This window comes from Syngnathus floridae, chromosome 8 (genome assembly GCF_059516105.1).
Source record: "Syngnathus floridae isolate MCC-2025c chromosome 8, RoL_Sflo_1.0, whole genome shotgun sequence".
NCBI classification, from domain to species: domain Eukaryota; kingdom Metazoa; phylum Chordata; class Actinopteri; order Syngnathiformes; family Syngnathidae; genus Syngnathus; species Syngnathus floridae.
This window is the reverse complement of record NC_142420.1, coordinates 283,289-297,132: the sequence shown is the minus strand read 5'-3', so window position 1 is coordinate 297,132 and position 13,844 is coordinate 283,289. Positions and strand designations below refer to the sequence as shown.

The window sequence follows — 13,844 nt, the reverse complement described above, 5'->3', positions numbered from 1 at the left end:
GCCACAAAAAATAGGACATGTTACCAGCAGTGTCATTGATATGTTTGTTACATAACATTGCTCATGTTTTACTACCAATATGCTTCCCCTTTGACCAGGGGTGGGCAATTCCGGTCCTCGAGGGTCGGTGTCCTGCATGTTTTATAGGTCTCCCTGCTGCAACACACCTGATTCAAATGACCAGGATTGTTATCCAGCGTCTGCAGACCTTGCTAATTATCTGACCATTTGAATCAGGTGTGTTGCAACAAGGTGACATAGAAAACATGCAGGACACCGGCCCTCGAGGACCAGAATTGCCCACCCCTGGAGTAGACTCTGAGCTGCCAGTAGCTCGCAGCAAGCAGGCCTGCAATCCTGGTTTGGCCAATTAGTAGTTCTAACGACCCTGGTATGGGAGTAGTTTTTTAGGCTGCTTAATCGCATGGCAAATGATTGAGCGTTGTTGGCATTAATTGCTAATCAGATGTGTTGGCTAGCACTCCAGCTAATGTGTACGCCCTTACGCCCCCCACTGTCCCTCGCAGAGGGAAAGTCTGCCCCAGTGTTTGACGTACCACTGAAGGCCATGTCCGTGTCTGAGGGAGAGCGTCTGAGTCTGCGCTGCCACGTACGCGGCTCACCTCCTCTCCGGATCCAATGGATGAAAGACCGAAAAGAAGTGGCGCCGTCCACGATCTGTCGCGTCACCTTCTCCGACGGGACGGCCTGCTTAGAGATCGGCGCGGCGACCCGTCATGACGCCGGCGACTACATCTGCAAGGCTACTAATGACGCTGGCAGCGAGCTGTGCCGCGCTAAAGTCACCGTCAAGGGTAAAAGAAAAAAAGAAAAGCTTCAAAGAAATACTCAGTAGATAATTGCAATCTCTGTTGGACAACACGAGCAAGTCACCGACCGTTAAGGATAGTAGACAGAGCCTCCGGCAACCCATTGTCACTCTTGTCTGGTCTAAATATTTATCTTGTCGTTTTTGTCGTTGAAGAAAAAGAAGCCGCGCCTACTGACCTGACGGCTGAGGTTGCTGCCACCAAGAAGCTGGATCAGCTCTTCTTCGTCCAGGAGCCCAAGGGCATGCACGTCACTGAGAGTGAGACACCCGTCCCCGTCCCTCCCCCCTCACCAACATTTTCTTCCCCTCTCAGGGCCAGGACATTGCAAGAGACTAGATTTTTGTGTTTGGTTTTATTTTAAATTACGGTTAGGGAACTTGGAAAAATCCCTGGGGAGGTTTGGTCTATCCCGTGCTTGGTCAATAAGTATCACGGCTAGTGATTGGCCGGCACAAAGTTTGAGATCTACCGATCGATTGCGATGGGGTTTGCGATAGAAAATACCCTACACCTTGCGCCATACAAATAACACAATAACTCTTAACACTGAGACCGCATCGCAAAGATCAGCACTTGCAGATGCACCATCAACAGCGCAAGACTTACAATCAAGCACAGTCATGACAAGAACCTTCCTGAACCTAATGGATTCGAAATAATCCAGAGACCCTACGGTGTCACTTGCAGAGGGCACGGCCACCTTCATTGCCAAGGTGGGCGGGGAGCCCATCCCCAGCGTTAAGTGGATGAAGGGCAAGTGGAGGCAGCTGACCCAGGGCGGCCGCATCTCCATCGAGCAGAAGGGTCGGGAGTCCAAACTGGAGATCCGGGAGGTGACCAAGTCTGATTCGGGCCAGTACCGCTGCGTGGCCTCCAACAAGCACGGCGAGATTGAGTGCCCCGCCGACCTCCACGTAGATGAGAAAAAGACAGCCGCCCAGCTCGAGGGAGACCTGAGAGCTAAGCTTAAGAAGTCAGTCCGTGGGCTGGCGGTGGCGCAGCAGCCCCCACCTCTTCAAATAATGCCAGTGCTTCAACTCGAATCTTCTTTGCCTTTTCAGAACGCCGTCCAAGCAGAAGAGTCCCGAGGCGGAGCAGGACATCGACATTGTCGAGCTGCTGAGAAACGTTGACCCCAAGGAGTACGAGAAATATGCCCGCATGTACGGCATCACCGACTACCGGGGTCTCCTCCAGGCCATTGAGCAGCTCAAGCAAGAGAAGGCTGAAGAAACTGGTCGACAAGTAAGATAGGTCTCCCGTGTGCCGGCTTGGTCCGCGCAGAAGTGCTAATTGCGGCCCCTGTGCTTGACAGGAAATTGAGCGTGGACCCAGGGAGGACGAGGACATGGCCAGGCTGGTGGCCGACCTGCAGAAGAGGATGGAGCGCACAGAGGTCGGCAAACGTGTCTCAGTTGAAGGTTCTAAATGTCTCGTTTGTCTCGGAGAACCACTCTAAGGAGCCACTTCCCGAAGGAGATCTGTGCTCAGTCCATAGTTCCCAAACCTATGTCTTAAACGTCTTCTTGTCCGTCCCTTAGCCCGTAACCGTGGTGAAAGACATCTGCGACCAGTCTGTTCTCGTTGACGAGGAGGCTCTGTTTGAATGTGAGGTGAAAATCAACTACCCCGAAATCATGCTGTCCTGGTACAAGGGCACGCAGAAATTGGACACCGACGACAAGTACCACATCAGCGTGAGTGGAGAGTGCCACCTGCTGAAAATTAAGGGGTGCCAACTTGCAGACCAGGGCAACTACCGGGTGGTGTGCGGACCTCATATTTCCAGCGCCAAGCTCAACGTCACTGGTTAGTTTTGCAAAACATCATTATGACCAGTAGGCCAGATGGTCAGTCCTGTCAACAGCTCACAGTCCATGTAGCCCATTGCTCATAGGATGTAGTCCACTGTTCATATTCCTACAGTGTATAGAGCTTAATCCACAGACCATAGTCAATAGTGCCTAGTCAGTAGGCCAAAGTCCATTTACCATAGTCCAGAGTACATGGCCTACAGCTACAGAGCTTGTTCAGAGACACAGTCCATCGTACATGCTCTGTTGCCACAGTTCATGTTAATAGTCCATCGTCTGGGGTTGGAGTTCGTAGTACTGACCCAAGCCTCCATGTTCTTGATTCTTCCAGAGGCTGTGGTGGAGACACACCTTCAGGACCTGTCGGGTAAGGAAGGCCAGTCATGTACGTTGACTTGTCAGTTGTCCATCCCCAATGTGGAAGTGCAGTGGTTTAAGAATGGCCAGCTGTTAGACACCAAGGGTGGCAGGTTCAAGTCCGAAGTCAAACACAAGCTGCAGAAGCTTCATATCAAAGACTTGAAGCCCGAAGACCAGGGCCGGTACACCTGCATGTACCTGAACCTGCAGTCCTCTTCCGACCTTTGGGTGGAAGGTTGGTACCTAGTCCAAAAACCTTCTGAATGATCCTTCACTAACCTCTTCTGACCCCACCACCACCATCATCATCGTCTCCATGACTAATCCCAAACTTGTTCTTCTCATTGAATTCCTGGGGAAGGTCTCCTTCCTCCTTAACTGTTCATCTGGCTCTCATATCACCCACCCCCTTGCTTGTCCCCCTTCTTGAACCCTTGGTCAGTTGTCACCCTAACATGTGTCCCTACTACACCCTGGGTTAAAAATTGGACTGAACCAGGAGGTTGGGTCAATTTGACCATTGTATGACCAACGTAACAATCTGTTGGGTTTTTTTGTGTAAAACAACCCAAGAAGTCGTGGATCGCTCCAATTTATGATCCAAGTTGGGTTATTTTGAAGAGTGTTGAGTCACCTGGAATCTGTCAGTCTACCACCCGCTCCAGTGCTGCTCCCCTGCTAACCTCTCACAAAACATTCTCATCATCATCTCATCTCCTCGTTTGGACTCCTAACAGGGGTACCTTGAGCCGTCCCAACCCCTGCGTGGCTGTTGTGTACTTTGTCAGTCTGCCACCCTAACAGTGCTCCCCTCCAACACTCCAGCCATCCCTCCTCTGTCGTCGACTCACACTCGGCACTCCCAACATTTTCGTTCTCATCTTGTTCCTCTCTTGGAGTGCGTCTCTCTGCCATCTTAACGACATCCCTCCTAACTCTCCTGCCATGCCAGCCTCTCTCACAGAGCATCACCCAAATGACAGCCAGTGCAGATGTTGTCGCCCGCCGGGCCTCGCACCGCCTTCTCACTCGACGCCGTCCGTCTTTGTCTATTGTAGCTGAGCAAATTCATTTCACCAAGCGCATCCACAACGTGGAGGTGAACGAGCGTCAGGCTGCCACCTTTGAGTGCGAGGTGTCCTTCGACAACGCGGTGGTGTCCTGGTACAAGGACACCTGGGAGCTGAGAGAAAGCCCCAAGTACAACTTCCGTAGTGAGGGCCGGAGACATTTCATGGTCATCCGAAATGTGAGCGTGGAGGATGAAGGTGCGTAGTCGCGCGCTGGCCCGGCTCCCCCATTCGGGCACATCGGACTGTTTGTCGTGAGCGCCGACCCGTGACTTCTCTCACGTAGGCGTGTACTCGGTGATTGTGAGGTTGGAGCCCCGGGGTGAAGCTAAGAGCAGCGCCGAGCTCTATTTGTCTGGCAAAGGTACCACCTTAAATCACCCTTGGATTGACACTCTTGTTGGGCTTAACATCATCATCATCTTCTTCTTCTTCTTCTTCTTCTTCTTCGCCCCTCCTTTTTCACAGAGATCCAATTAGCCACGGTTCCCTTTGGTAAGTACTTTCCTTTTCCAACACCGCACCCTGGTCTTTAGCCGTCTTTCACAGTTGATCCGAGGACTCAATCGCATAGCCTACATGTTGAAGTCGCGAGAGCCGGGTTAGCCGCAACGACGGTTAGCGTCTCGGCTCCCCAGCGGTTGACATGCGCTGACCGTTGAGTCCGAGCGGGATTGCCTCACGCTGGCGGAGGCGAACCTGAGCTCAGTTTGGGGGATGGACGCAAGCTTGTCATGACTGATAATGACATGATTTGTTCATGCTGTCAGCGCACGGCCGTTCAAAAGTTTAGGGTCACTAAGAAATGTTCTTATTTTGAAAAAAAAAATCACTATTTTCCAGCGAGGGTAACGTGAAGCTAATCAGGAATATTGTTGCTGTGGTAAATGACTATTCTAGCTGCAAATGCAATATCTACATAGACCCATTTGCAGCAGCCATTCCTCCCTCCCTCCCGCCAGTGTTCTAATGCTCCATTGTGTTTGCTAATTGCGGTAGAAGGCTAATGGATGATTAGAAAAACCTAGAAAACACTTGTGCAATTATGTTTGTTTTCATGGAGACTGTTTGGGTTGGCCCAAAATTTTGAACGGTCGTGTAATTGGCCAATGAATCCTCTCTGAACACGCAATGCAGGTACTGATAATGAAGGAACGCATTTTTGTGTAGATGTGCAAGACGTTCCTGTGGAGAAGCCTGAAGCACCTTCATCGGTGGACGTCGAAGGTAAGACTGAAAACCGTATTTGCATATTTGTGACCCGCTCTGGCTGAGGAATCCTTATGTCGCAAGGGCTATTTTCGCGTTATGGACAACAACAGACCTGATGTGGGAACCGTTTCATGTCGGGCCGCTCGGAGGGCGTCCTGACCCGCTATTTGAAAGCTGCATCTCTACTCGTGAGAGACATGCCTCCCAAATTTCACGCTGCTAACTAAAAGTGACGTCCAGTGATGAATTATAACACAACTTGAAATAGTGGTCACTATTTTAGTTTTTGTTACAGAGGACCCACCCGCAGTTTGTTAGAAATCTGTCGTCTTTGGTTATCACCTTTTGTTTGGTGACTTAGGTGACAAGAGGGTCTTCCTGCCTTTTGGCCCCTGGTCCTTCCATTTTGTGCCCTTGATGTGTCCCCTCTGGATTTCAAAATGAACCTTTCAAAATGTGTCTCCTGCAGTTAGTGTCCAAGAGGCAGTGGAAAGACAGAAAGTGGAAGTGAGAGAGGAAGTGCTTTCCAAAGGTACCACAAACTTCCAAGAAAACCCACTCGTGTCTTCTTTGATGTCTTCTGGCTGACTTGATTAAATGTTCCTTTTTTCCAAGTGGCCAAAGTCCGGGAGGAACAGGAAGTGGAGCTGGCAGCAGAGGAGGAAGAAGCTGTGCGCCTGCAAGGTGAGACGATCGACGCGTCCGATGGCTGGGTTTAGCATTGACAGCAGGCGACTGACGGGAGTGTTCATGTCGCAGTGACCAAAGTGGCAGAAGAAGTTCGAATGGAGAAGAAGAAGAAAGTCGTCAGCCCGGTCGAAGGTAGTTTGTTCCCTTTGATGATGACTTTGCGACCAGTCGCTAATGTGGCGCTTAAATGTCTCGAAAGAAGCCGAGGCAGTCGCAGAGCCCCCGACACCAAGGAAGCTGGAGCCAAAGAAAGGTACTTGTCCCTGCTTGCGGTTGCCTCTCACCTCTTGTTATTCTTTGCCCTCTTCGTATGTCGCTAACATCTCTTCTTCTTCTTCATCGTCCTTCTGTGCTAATTTCTGTGTTGCCTACCCTCAAGACGAGCCCAAGCCTCCAGCACTGACAGAGCCTAAAAAGGTTCCACCTGAAGTCAAACCGGTGGTGAAGCCTGAGCTGGAGCCCGAGCCCAAAGTCAAGCAAGTGGCAAAGCTCGAGCAGGAGCCTAAAGTCAAGCAGGTGGCAAAGCCTGAGCCCGAGCCTGAACCAAAGCTTAAAGTCAAACCGGCGGTGAAGCCCAAAGCGGCGGAGCCTGAGCCCGAGCCTCAACCAAAGCTTAAACTCAAACCGGCGGTGAAGCCCAAACCGGAGCCTGAGCCCGAGACCGAGCCGGCGCCCAAACTCAAGCCGGTGGTGAAGCCCAAGCAGGAGCTCGAGCCGGAGCCCAAGGTCAAACTGGCAGAGCCCAAACTCAAGCCGGTTGCAAAGCCTGAGCCTGAGCCAGAGCCAGAGCCCAAACTCAAGCCGGTTGCAAAGCCTGAGCCAGAGTCCAAACTCAAGCCGGTTGCAAAGCCTGAGCCAGAACCGGAGGGCAAGCCTGTGCTGTTGAAAAAGCCGACCGCGCCGTCACCCAAAGGTACTTTCTGCCTTCTTCTCTGGACGTTCTTTGTGCATGTGTTTGTCTGTGTGTTTGTTTCTTGGAGCGAAAGCTCATCTTTGAGTTTCAAACGTGTCACTTTAAGTCTCCGAGGAGCCAAAACCAGAACCTGTTCAGATCAAGTCCAAACCTGAAGTGCCAAAAGCAGAGCCAGTGGTGGTGCCCGAACCAGCGCCTGTAGCGGTATCTAAACCAGCCAAAGCAGAGCCTGTCGTGGAGCCCAAAGCACTCACACCAGTGCCTGCGGTAGAAACTGGACCTCCTAAACCTGAGCCTGTAGTGGCATCCAAACCAGAGCCCGTGGAGATACCACAAGTGCCTAAAGTGAAGCCCGTGGAGGCACCCAAACCCTCCAAACTGGAGCCTGTGGTGAAAAAAGCTGAAGTAGCAGAGCCCACGGTGACCAAAGTAGAACCGCCAAAGGCCAAAGAACCAAGGGAACCGTCCACAAAAGGTAGACATCTTCCAGCCTTGGGCTGTCCCTTATCTTCTTGAATCACAAAGTGGTGAGAAGGTCTCAATTCTTTCATCGATTCGGTGTACTTATTGACTGAGATCTTGTCTCCAAGTGCCAGAGAAGAAGGAGGCTGCTGCAGAGCTTCAGAAGCCCTCCAGAGAAGAAGAAACACTCAAGAAGGTCACGCGAGGTATCTGAAGCCCAAGCACCAATCTTATACTCTTCTTGACGTCATGTGTGCTTCATCATGTTGTCTTCTTCTTCACGTGGTTCTTCACGTGTAGTTCTTCAATTCTTCAACTCCATAGTTAGTCAGTCCTGTTGTTTGTCTGTTTGTTTTGCACGTGCGCGTCTTCACACCTTCATGTTGTCTCTTTTGTGATTTGTTCTTCGTGCTTTGTGCTTCCCCATCTGTGGTTCCGGTTGTTCACCTGCGGCTCATCGCATGTGAAACTTTCTTGGGTCTGGTAGTGTTGTTCCTCTGGCACAATTTGTTGCTTCTTCACGTTCACGTGTGGCTCGTCATCCGTTCTTCACTCTTTGTTTCTTTTTCAACATGTCACATTTGGCTCCCAATGAATGTTTCCTCATGCTTTGTGTTTTTTCTTGTTGTGATTGTTGCTCTTCTTTTGTGCTTGTTTACTTCATGGATCTTCTACATGTGCGCTTCTTCACACATGTTCTGCTCCCGGTCATTTTGTGACGCTAATGGCTTTGGTATCCTTCCAAGTTCCTGTGGCAGAGAAGATAGCAGATGAACCGAAAGTGGCCAAGAAAGCCGAGACTGCTGCGCTTCCTCCTAAAGAAGAGCGGGCAGAACTACAAAGAGGTATTTGGATGTTTGTACTCACCTCTGTCACCAGAGCAGCAGGGGGCGCTGCAACTGCCCTCTGGGTCGAGCCGTCCCGTCCCGTCCCGTCCCGTCCCGTCCCGTCTGTGCGCAAAGGCTTCTGTTTTGCACGCGTAACAACACCGTGTAAACTTTGTGTGCCCGAGCGCATTGTTCTGCTCTTTATGTTGTCTGCATGTTATTGTCTCAAAACTCTCCAAGCTGGGAAAGCTGACCTCTTGCTCCGAGACCGGCACGCGCCGCACGGACAACCTCAGAAGATGCCCTGTGAGGTTGTCGTTCCACCAGACTCTCTCCAGGAAACAACCCCGGAGAAAATATTCGAGAAAACCCCAGATAAAGCTGAGAATGGGCCAGAAAAGGTGGCAAAGATGCTTCCTGACAAGGCTGACAATATACCTGAGACGTTTGGTGATAAACTTCACAAAGTACCAGGAAAAAAGCTTGCTGGTGTACCAGAGAAAGAATCAGAGAGCCTTCACCATCAAGCTGAGAAAATAGCCCAGAAGATTCTTGGTAAGGCTGATGAAGTACCAGAGAAGTTGAATGGTAAACCCGATGCATTGCACGGGAAACTTTCTGGTACAACTGAAAAAGTACCCGAGAGGCTTCTCGATACATGTGAAGAGAAAATATCTGCGGCCATTCGTGATGAAGACCCAGGCAAAGCATCTGAGAGGCTTCGCGATAAACCTGATAAAGAACTCGACAAAGTAGCGGAAAACGAGGCAGGCACGCTTCTTAGTATGACCCGTGAAGCAGCGCCCAAGCTTCACCATACGCCTGATCCAGTGCCAAGGAAGCTCTCTGCTATACCAGAGAATGGAACAAAGCTGCTTGGAAAGCCCCATGAAGTAGCGCTCAAAGTAGCAGGAAATCTCGTGCATACAACTGATGAATTTCCAGGGCAGCATCCTGGTGTACCAGAGAGCCTTTGCCAGAAACCCCATCCTATCCCAGAAAAGCTTCATGATAAACCTGAGAACAGTCACGCAAAATGTCCCCATAAGCAACCTCAGAAAGTACAAGAGAAACTCCAAGATAAAGCTGAGAGGCCTCCCAAGAAAACACTCGAGAAAGCAGATGAAGTACCAGAGAAGCTTTACGAAGCTCCCGAGAAAGTACCGGACGAGCTTCCCGATAAATCGCGGGACACCGTCGCAGAGCGCCTTTCTGAAACGACGGGTGAGAAAGTACCAGAGAGGTTCCCTGTATCGGAGAAGCTCTCTGATCAACTGCGCGCCAAAGTGCCGCCGACAATTCTTGAGAAAATGCCAGAGAAGCTTCATGACAAACCGCATGAGAAAATAACTGTACAGAAAGCCCCAGAGAGGCGACACGACAAACGCGCAACACCGCCAGACAAGAGCCTACCGGAGAAGCCTCCTGATAGAGTACCGGAGAAGCTTCATTATAAACCCCGTGACAACGTGCCCGAGAAACTTTCTGAGGAAACACGAAAAATAGTGGCAGTGAAGCTCGATGATAAGTCACTCCAGAAACTAGCAGTAGCATTTCACGATAAACCTGACAAAGTACCAGGGAAGCTTCCTGAGAAAATACCAGAGAAGCTTCCTGAGAAAATACCAGAGAAGCTTCCTGAGAGAATACCAGAGAAGCTTCCTGAGAAAATATCAGAGAAGCTTCCTGAGAAAAGACCAGAGAAGCTTCCTGAGAAAATACCAGAGAAGCTTCCTAAGAAAATACCAGAGAAGCCTCCTGAGCAAATATCAGAGAAGCTTCCTGAGGAAATACCAGAGAAGCCTCCTGAGCAAATACCAGCGAAGCTTCCTGAGCAAATACCAGAGAAGCTTCCTAAGAAAATATCAGAGAAGCCTCCTGAGCAAATACCAGAGAAGCTTCCTGAGCAAATACCAGAGCAGCTTCCTGAGAAAATACCAGAGAAGCTTCCTGAGAAAATACGAGAGAAGCCTCCTAAGAAAATACCGCGGAAACCCCCTAAGAAAATAACAGAGAAGCTTCCTGAGAAAATAACAGAGAAGCTTCCTGAGAAAATACCAGAGAAGCTTCCTGAGAAAATACCAGAGAAGCCTCCTAAGAAGATACCGGGGAAGCCTCCTGAGAAAATACCAGAGAAGCTTCCTGAGAGGATACCACAGAAGCCTCCGGAGCAAATACCAGAGAAGCTTCCAGGGGAAATACCAGAGAAGCTTCCTGAAACAATACTAAAGAGGTTTACTGATGAAATACCAGAGAAGCTTCCTGAAGCAATACTAGAGAAGTTTCCTGATGAATCTGAGACGATACCACAGGAGCTTCATGACAAACCAGAGAAACATGAAAAAACAGCAGATGTAGCAGACAAACTTCCTGATAAGCCTGAAAATGTATCAGAGGATGTACCAGAGCAACATCTTGATAGACCTCAGGAAGTACCTGATCAGAATCTTACTGAAAAAGCCCAGCAAGTAGCAGTTGGACCCGCTAGCAGAGTAGCAGAAACACTTCCTGATAACACTCAGCAAGTACCAAGGAAACATACGGATAAAGTGCCAGAGAAACTTCCCGATAAACCTCAGAAAGCACCACGGAAGCTTCCTGAGAACGTAGCAGGGAAACTTCCTGCTCAAAACCACGAGGGAGTACCAGAGGAGATGTCTGAGAAAAAGCCAACCCAGAAAAAGATGGAAGAAGTCCTGGTTGAAAAGGACAGCGAGAAGCTTCCACAAAAGGTGCTCGAGAACAGAGTTGTTGAACAAAAGCCTGTTCAGGCGCCCCAGAGAGCATCTCAAGATGCCAGGGTTCCTCTCTCGACACCTGAGAAGGAGCCAATCTTCTCAGGGCTTGAAGTAGCCGCAGATTCTGCCACAGGTACAGGGGAGACAAAACCGTCTTGTATTCTTCTTCATCATCTTCCTCCTTGGTCTTGCATGCACATTTTGAAGAACTGCCGTGTGTTGGGCTCTTTGAAAGCTCTTGCAGTCTCACCTCTCGTTTGTGCCCGCTTGTTTGTCTAATTGACTGTCTCATCTCTTCTTTTTCTTCTGCTCGGCAAACGTCTCGGATGACCAAGTTGAAGATTTAGTAACTCAGAAGGCTGTCAAGATGCCAACTTTGGTGATTGAACCGGAGGAGAAAGTGTCTCTCCTAGAAAAAGGTACCGGTACCAGCAGAGAGACCGCTTCAAAGCAGCCCTCCAAGCATCTAACGTCTTGTTTTTGTCCTCGTCTCACACTCGATTGTCTTTGTGTTTTGTCGTCACTTCTTGGCGCCGCCATATGACGCCTCTTGGTGCCTCAGCGAGGCCAAGCGGGCTTGAGCAGCCACAGGAGATGCCTCACGCCGCAGAGACGGCCTTTCTCATCGAGGAAGCTCGCTCTTACGAGGCTGAGCCACGAGACCGCGCCCGAGTCTCGGAGCAGAAGGCCTTGTGCCCGCCGGGGCACGTGAAGATTTCCTTGACGGAGACCCGCCTGAAACATTCTGAGCGTAGAGGCGAGATGTCTGCGACTGATGGTAAGGAGACTGCTGCCGTAGCGGAGAAACCGCAAGAGCTTGAGAATGAGCGGGCCACCAACCAAGAAGTTAGCAACCAAAGAAAACACCAGAAGCGTGCGGTGGCAGTCAAGACAGAAAGCCAGGATATCATCTGGAGAGAATCCGAGGAGGTCTCCAGGGTGAAACAGGAAGCGGCCCACAAAGACCGCATTGCGTCTCTCGCGCGAGACAAAAGAAGCCGCAGTCCGGAAGAGCTAGGATCAGACAAAGCTGAAGCCAAAGATGAACGTTCAGCAGGACGTCACCGGGGAGCCGAGAAAAAGCAAGAAGAGAGTCCTCGACCGATTGAAGGGCCGACGAAAGCAGAAGCAGAGGTCTCGGAGTCCGAGATCCCGTCTCGCCAAGCCCTCCGTCGTGGCCAAAGCCCAAAGGAAGACTCCGGGCTTCAGATTCAAAGGTTAAGAAGAAGCCAAGAGCAAGAAGATGCAGCTGCTGCCAGAGGTACACCCGGGGGATATCAACTCAAGTCCCACCCGCATCTCTCTTTTTCTCCCATTCTTTTTTTTCTCTGAATTTTAACCTCTTGCGTTTCGTCAAAGACGCCGACAGGTTCTCCGCCATTGAGAAGTTGGAGAAAGAAGGCCAGAGAGGTAGAGCAGCAGCGCGTCTGCCCCCGTAGCTTCTCTGTACCCTTTAACTGAGATGTCTGTCTGTCTGTCTGTTGTCTGCTCCTAATCTCTTGGCGCCGCCTAATGGCGCTTTTGCGTCACCCTTCCCGCCACTTAAGCGTCTGAGGGAGGAAAGCAAAGGAGCGGCTTCCTGTCCGGGGAAGCCTTGGACATCCGGGCAGAAGAGCACATTGAGCAGATTGAAGCGATCTCGAAAGCCAGGGCATGGAAATCTGTTACTGACGGTTCCGAGAGCCCGGGCCTTCTTCAAACGACGTTCAGCCAGGGTTCAGGAGTCAGGTTTGAGATGAAAACTTCACAGGCAACCAGTGTGACAGGCACAATCAGACAAGACAAGCCCAAAGTTGAAGCGACTGAGGTAGCTGTGAGGCAAGATGTGAACGTGATAGTCAGCGACACGCAGTTAGATGACGAACCTCAGAAATGGAGCAGGTGCAGTCCTGAAAAGGAGGCAAAGCAAGGAACTGGCCGTGATGTTTTATCAGAAGAAAATATTCAAGTTGCAGACCGTCAGTCTCAAAAAGTTCTGAAACGGGCTGAACATGGAGAAGAGAACAGGGAGAGCTCAGAAGGACCTGAGAGGACATTAGTCGCGTCCAACCGTCTCGTAGTAACCACGGCGGGGGGCTTAGAAGATGCCAGCGTGAAGTTCACAGCCGCTGTAAAGGAAGTACAGCAGAACCAAGTTACGTTGGAGATGTCTCACCATGACAAAATCCAGGATCAGTTAACTCAACCAAAGGTTAGCACGAGTGACTCCTGTAAGTTGATGGCTGGCGTGTCAAGTAAAGCTCTTGAAAGACAGACATTATTAAGCAAACACCAGGAGGAACCCACCACAGAAGCACAGCAGCTTCCTCATACTACAGATGTGATTGCCCAGGAGGCAAAGTCCACATTTCATCACGCTCAACAGATTAAAGCATCGCCCCTCGTCGTGCTTGACCATTCAACACCTGAAAAAGCACCATCGGGTCTCTTGGCCGGCACGCTTACAAGGAAACCTGCTTCTCGGGTCGAGTACCAAAGCAAAGCAGGGATTGAACCGCAGCTGTGTCAGTCAGCAGAGTCAGCAGTTCTCAAAGATCCGACCGCCTGCCGGGAAGACTGTCGAGTGTCAGCTTCGAGTGATGTCGTCACCTCTAACCAGGCCCCCGTGGCGATGGCTCCAGGTGAAGGCCGGAGTCTTGATGTTAAAACGTCACACGAGTCTCAAGAGCTAACGGAAGAAGTTCTTCAGCCTCGGATACAAGAGTTGAAAACAGAGCGACAAGAGGCTGATGGCGCTTTTGCGAAGCCGCCTGCAGGAGAAGACCCTGAATCCGTCGTTGGCGCAAAAACGTCAGAGGAGTCTGCTGGACTGGAGATGTCTGAAGAGGTGGCCTCAATACTTGAGGAAGGAATACAAGCAGCTCAACATGTAGGAAGGAAACAAAGACAGGGACAACATGGAACAAAGAGCTTTGCTTCACCTAA

The 13,844-nt window shown here is 50.5% G+C and overlaps 1 protein-coding gene across 1 annotated transcript in view; it reads left to right on the top strand.

The window, feature by feature from the left end:
- The window catches only part of ttn.2 (titin, tandem duplicate 2), a 164,034-nt gene that overhangs the window by 51,895 nt on the left and 98,295 nt on the right, over positions 1 to 13,844 (top strand). The window contains exons 74-95 of the mRNA XM_088382789.1: positions 528 to 815; positions 986 to 1,090; positions 1,521 to 1,806; positions 1,895 to 2,078; positions 2,149 to 2,229; positions 2,375 to 2,642; positions 2,979 to 3,242; positions 4,066 to 4,275; positions 4,364 to 4,441; positions 4,546 to 4,572; positions 5,248 to 5,304; positions 5,759 to 5,821; positions 5,905 to 5,973; positions 6,049 to 6,111; positions 6,179 to 6,232; positions 6,359 to 6,892; positions 6,999 to 7,367; positions 7,483 to 7,560; positions 8,101 to 8,199; positions 11,255 to 11,338; positions 11,482 to 12,180; positions 12,279 to 12,329. Coding sequence (XP_088238915.1) covers positions 528 to 815; positions 986 to 1,090; positions 1,521 to 1,806; positions 1,895 to 2,078; positions 2,149 to 2,229; positions 2,375 to 2,642; positions 2,979 to 3,242; positions 4,066 to 4,275; positions 4,364 to 4,441; positions 4,546 to 4,572; positions 5,248 to 5,304; positions 5,759 to 5,821; positions 5,905 to 5,973; positions 6,049 to 6,111; positions 6,179 to 6,232; positions 6,359 to 6,892; positions 6,999 to 7,367; positions 7,483 to 7,560; positions 8,101 to 8,199; positions 11,255 to 11,338; positions 11,482 to 12,180; positions 12,279 to 12,329 — 4,011 coding nt within the window. The remainder of the gene's footprint in view (positions 1 to 527; positions 816 to 985; positions 1,091 to 1,520; positions 1,807 to 1,894; positions 2,079 to 2,148; positions 2,230 to 2,374; positions 2,643 to 2,978; positions 3,243 to 4,065; positions 4,276 to 4,363; positions 4,442 to 4,545; positions 4,573 to 5,247; positions 5,305 to 5,758; positions 5,822 to 5,904; positions 5,974 to 6,048; positions 6,112 to 6,178; positions 6,233 to 6,358; positions 6,893 to 6,998; positions 7,368 to 7,482; positions 7,561 to 8,100; positions 8,200 to 11,254; positions 11,339 to 11,481; positions 12,181 to 12,278; positions 12,330 to 13,844) is intronic.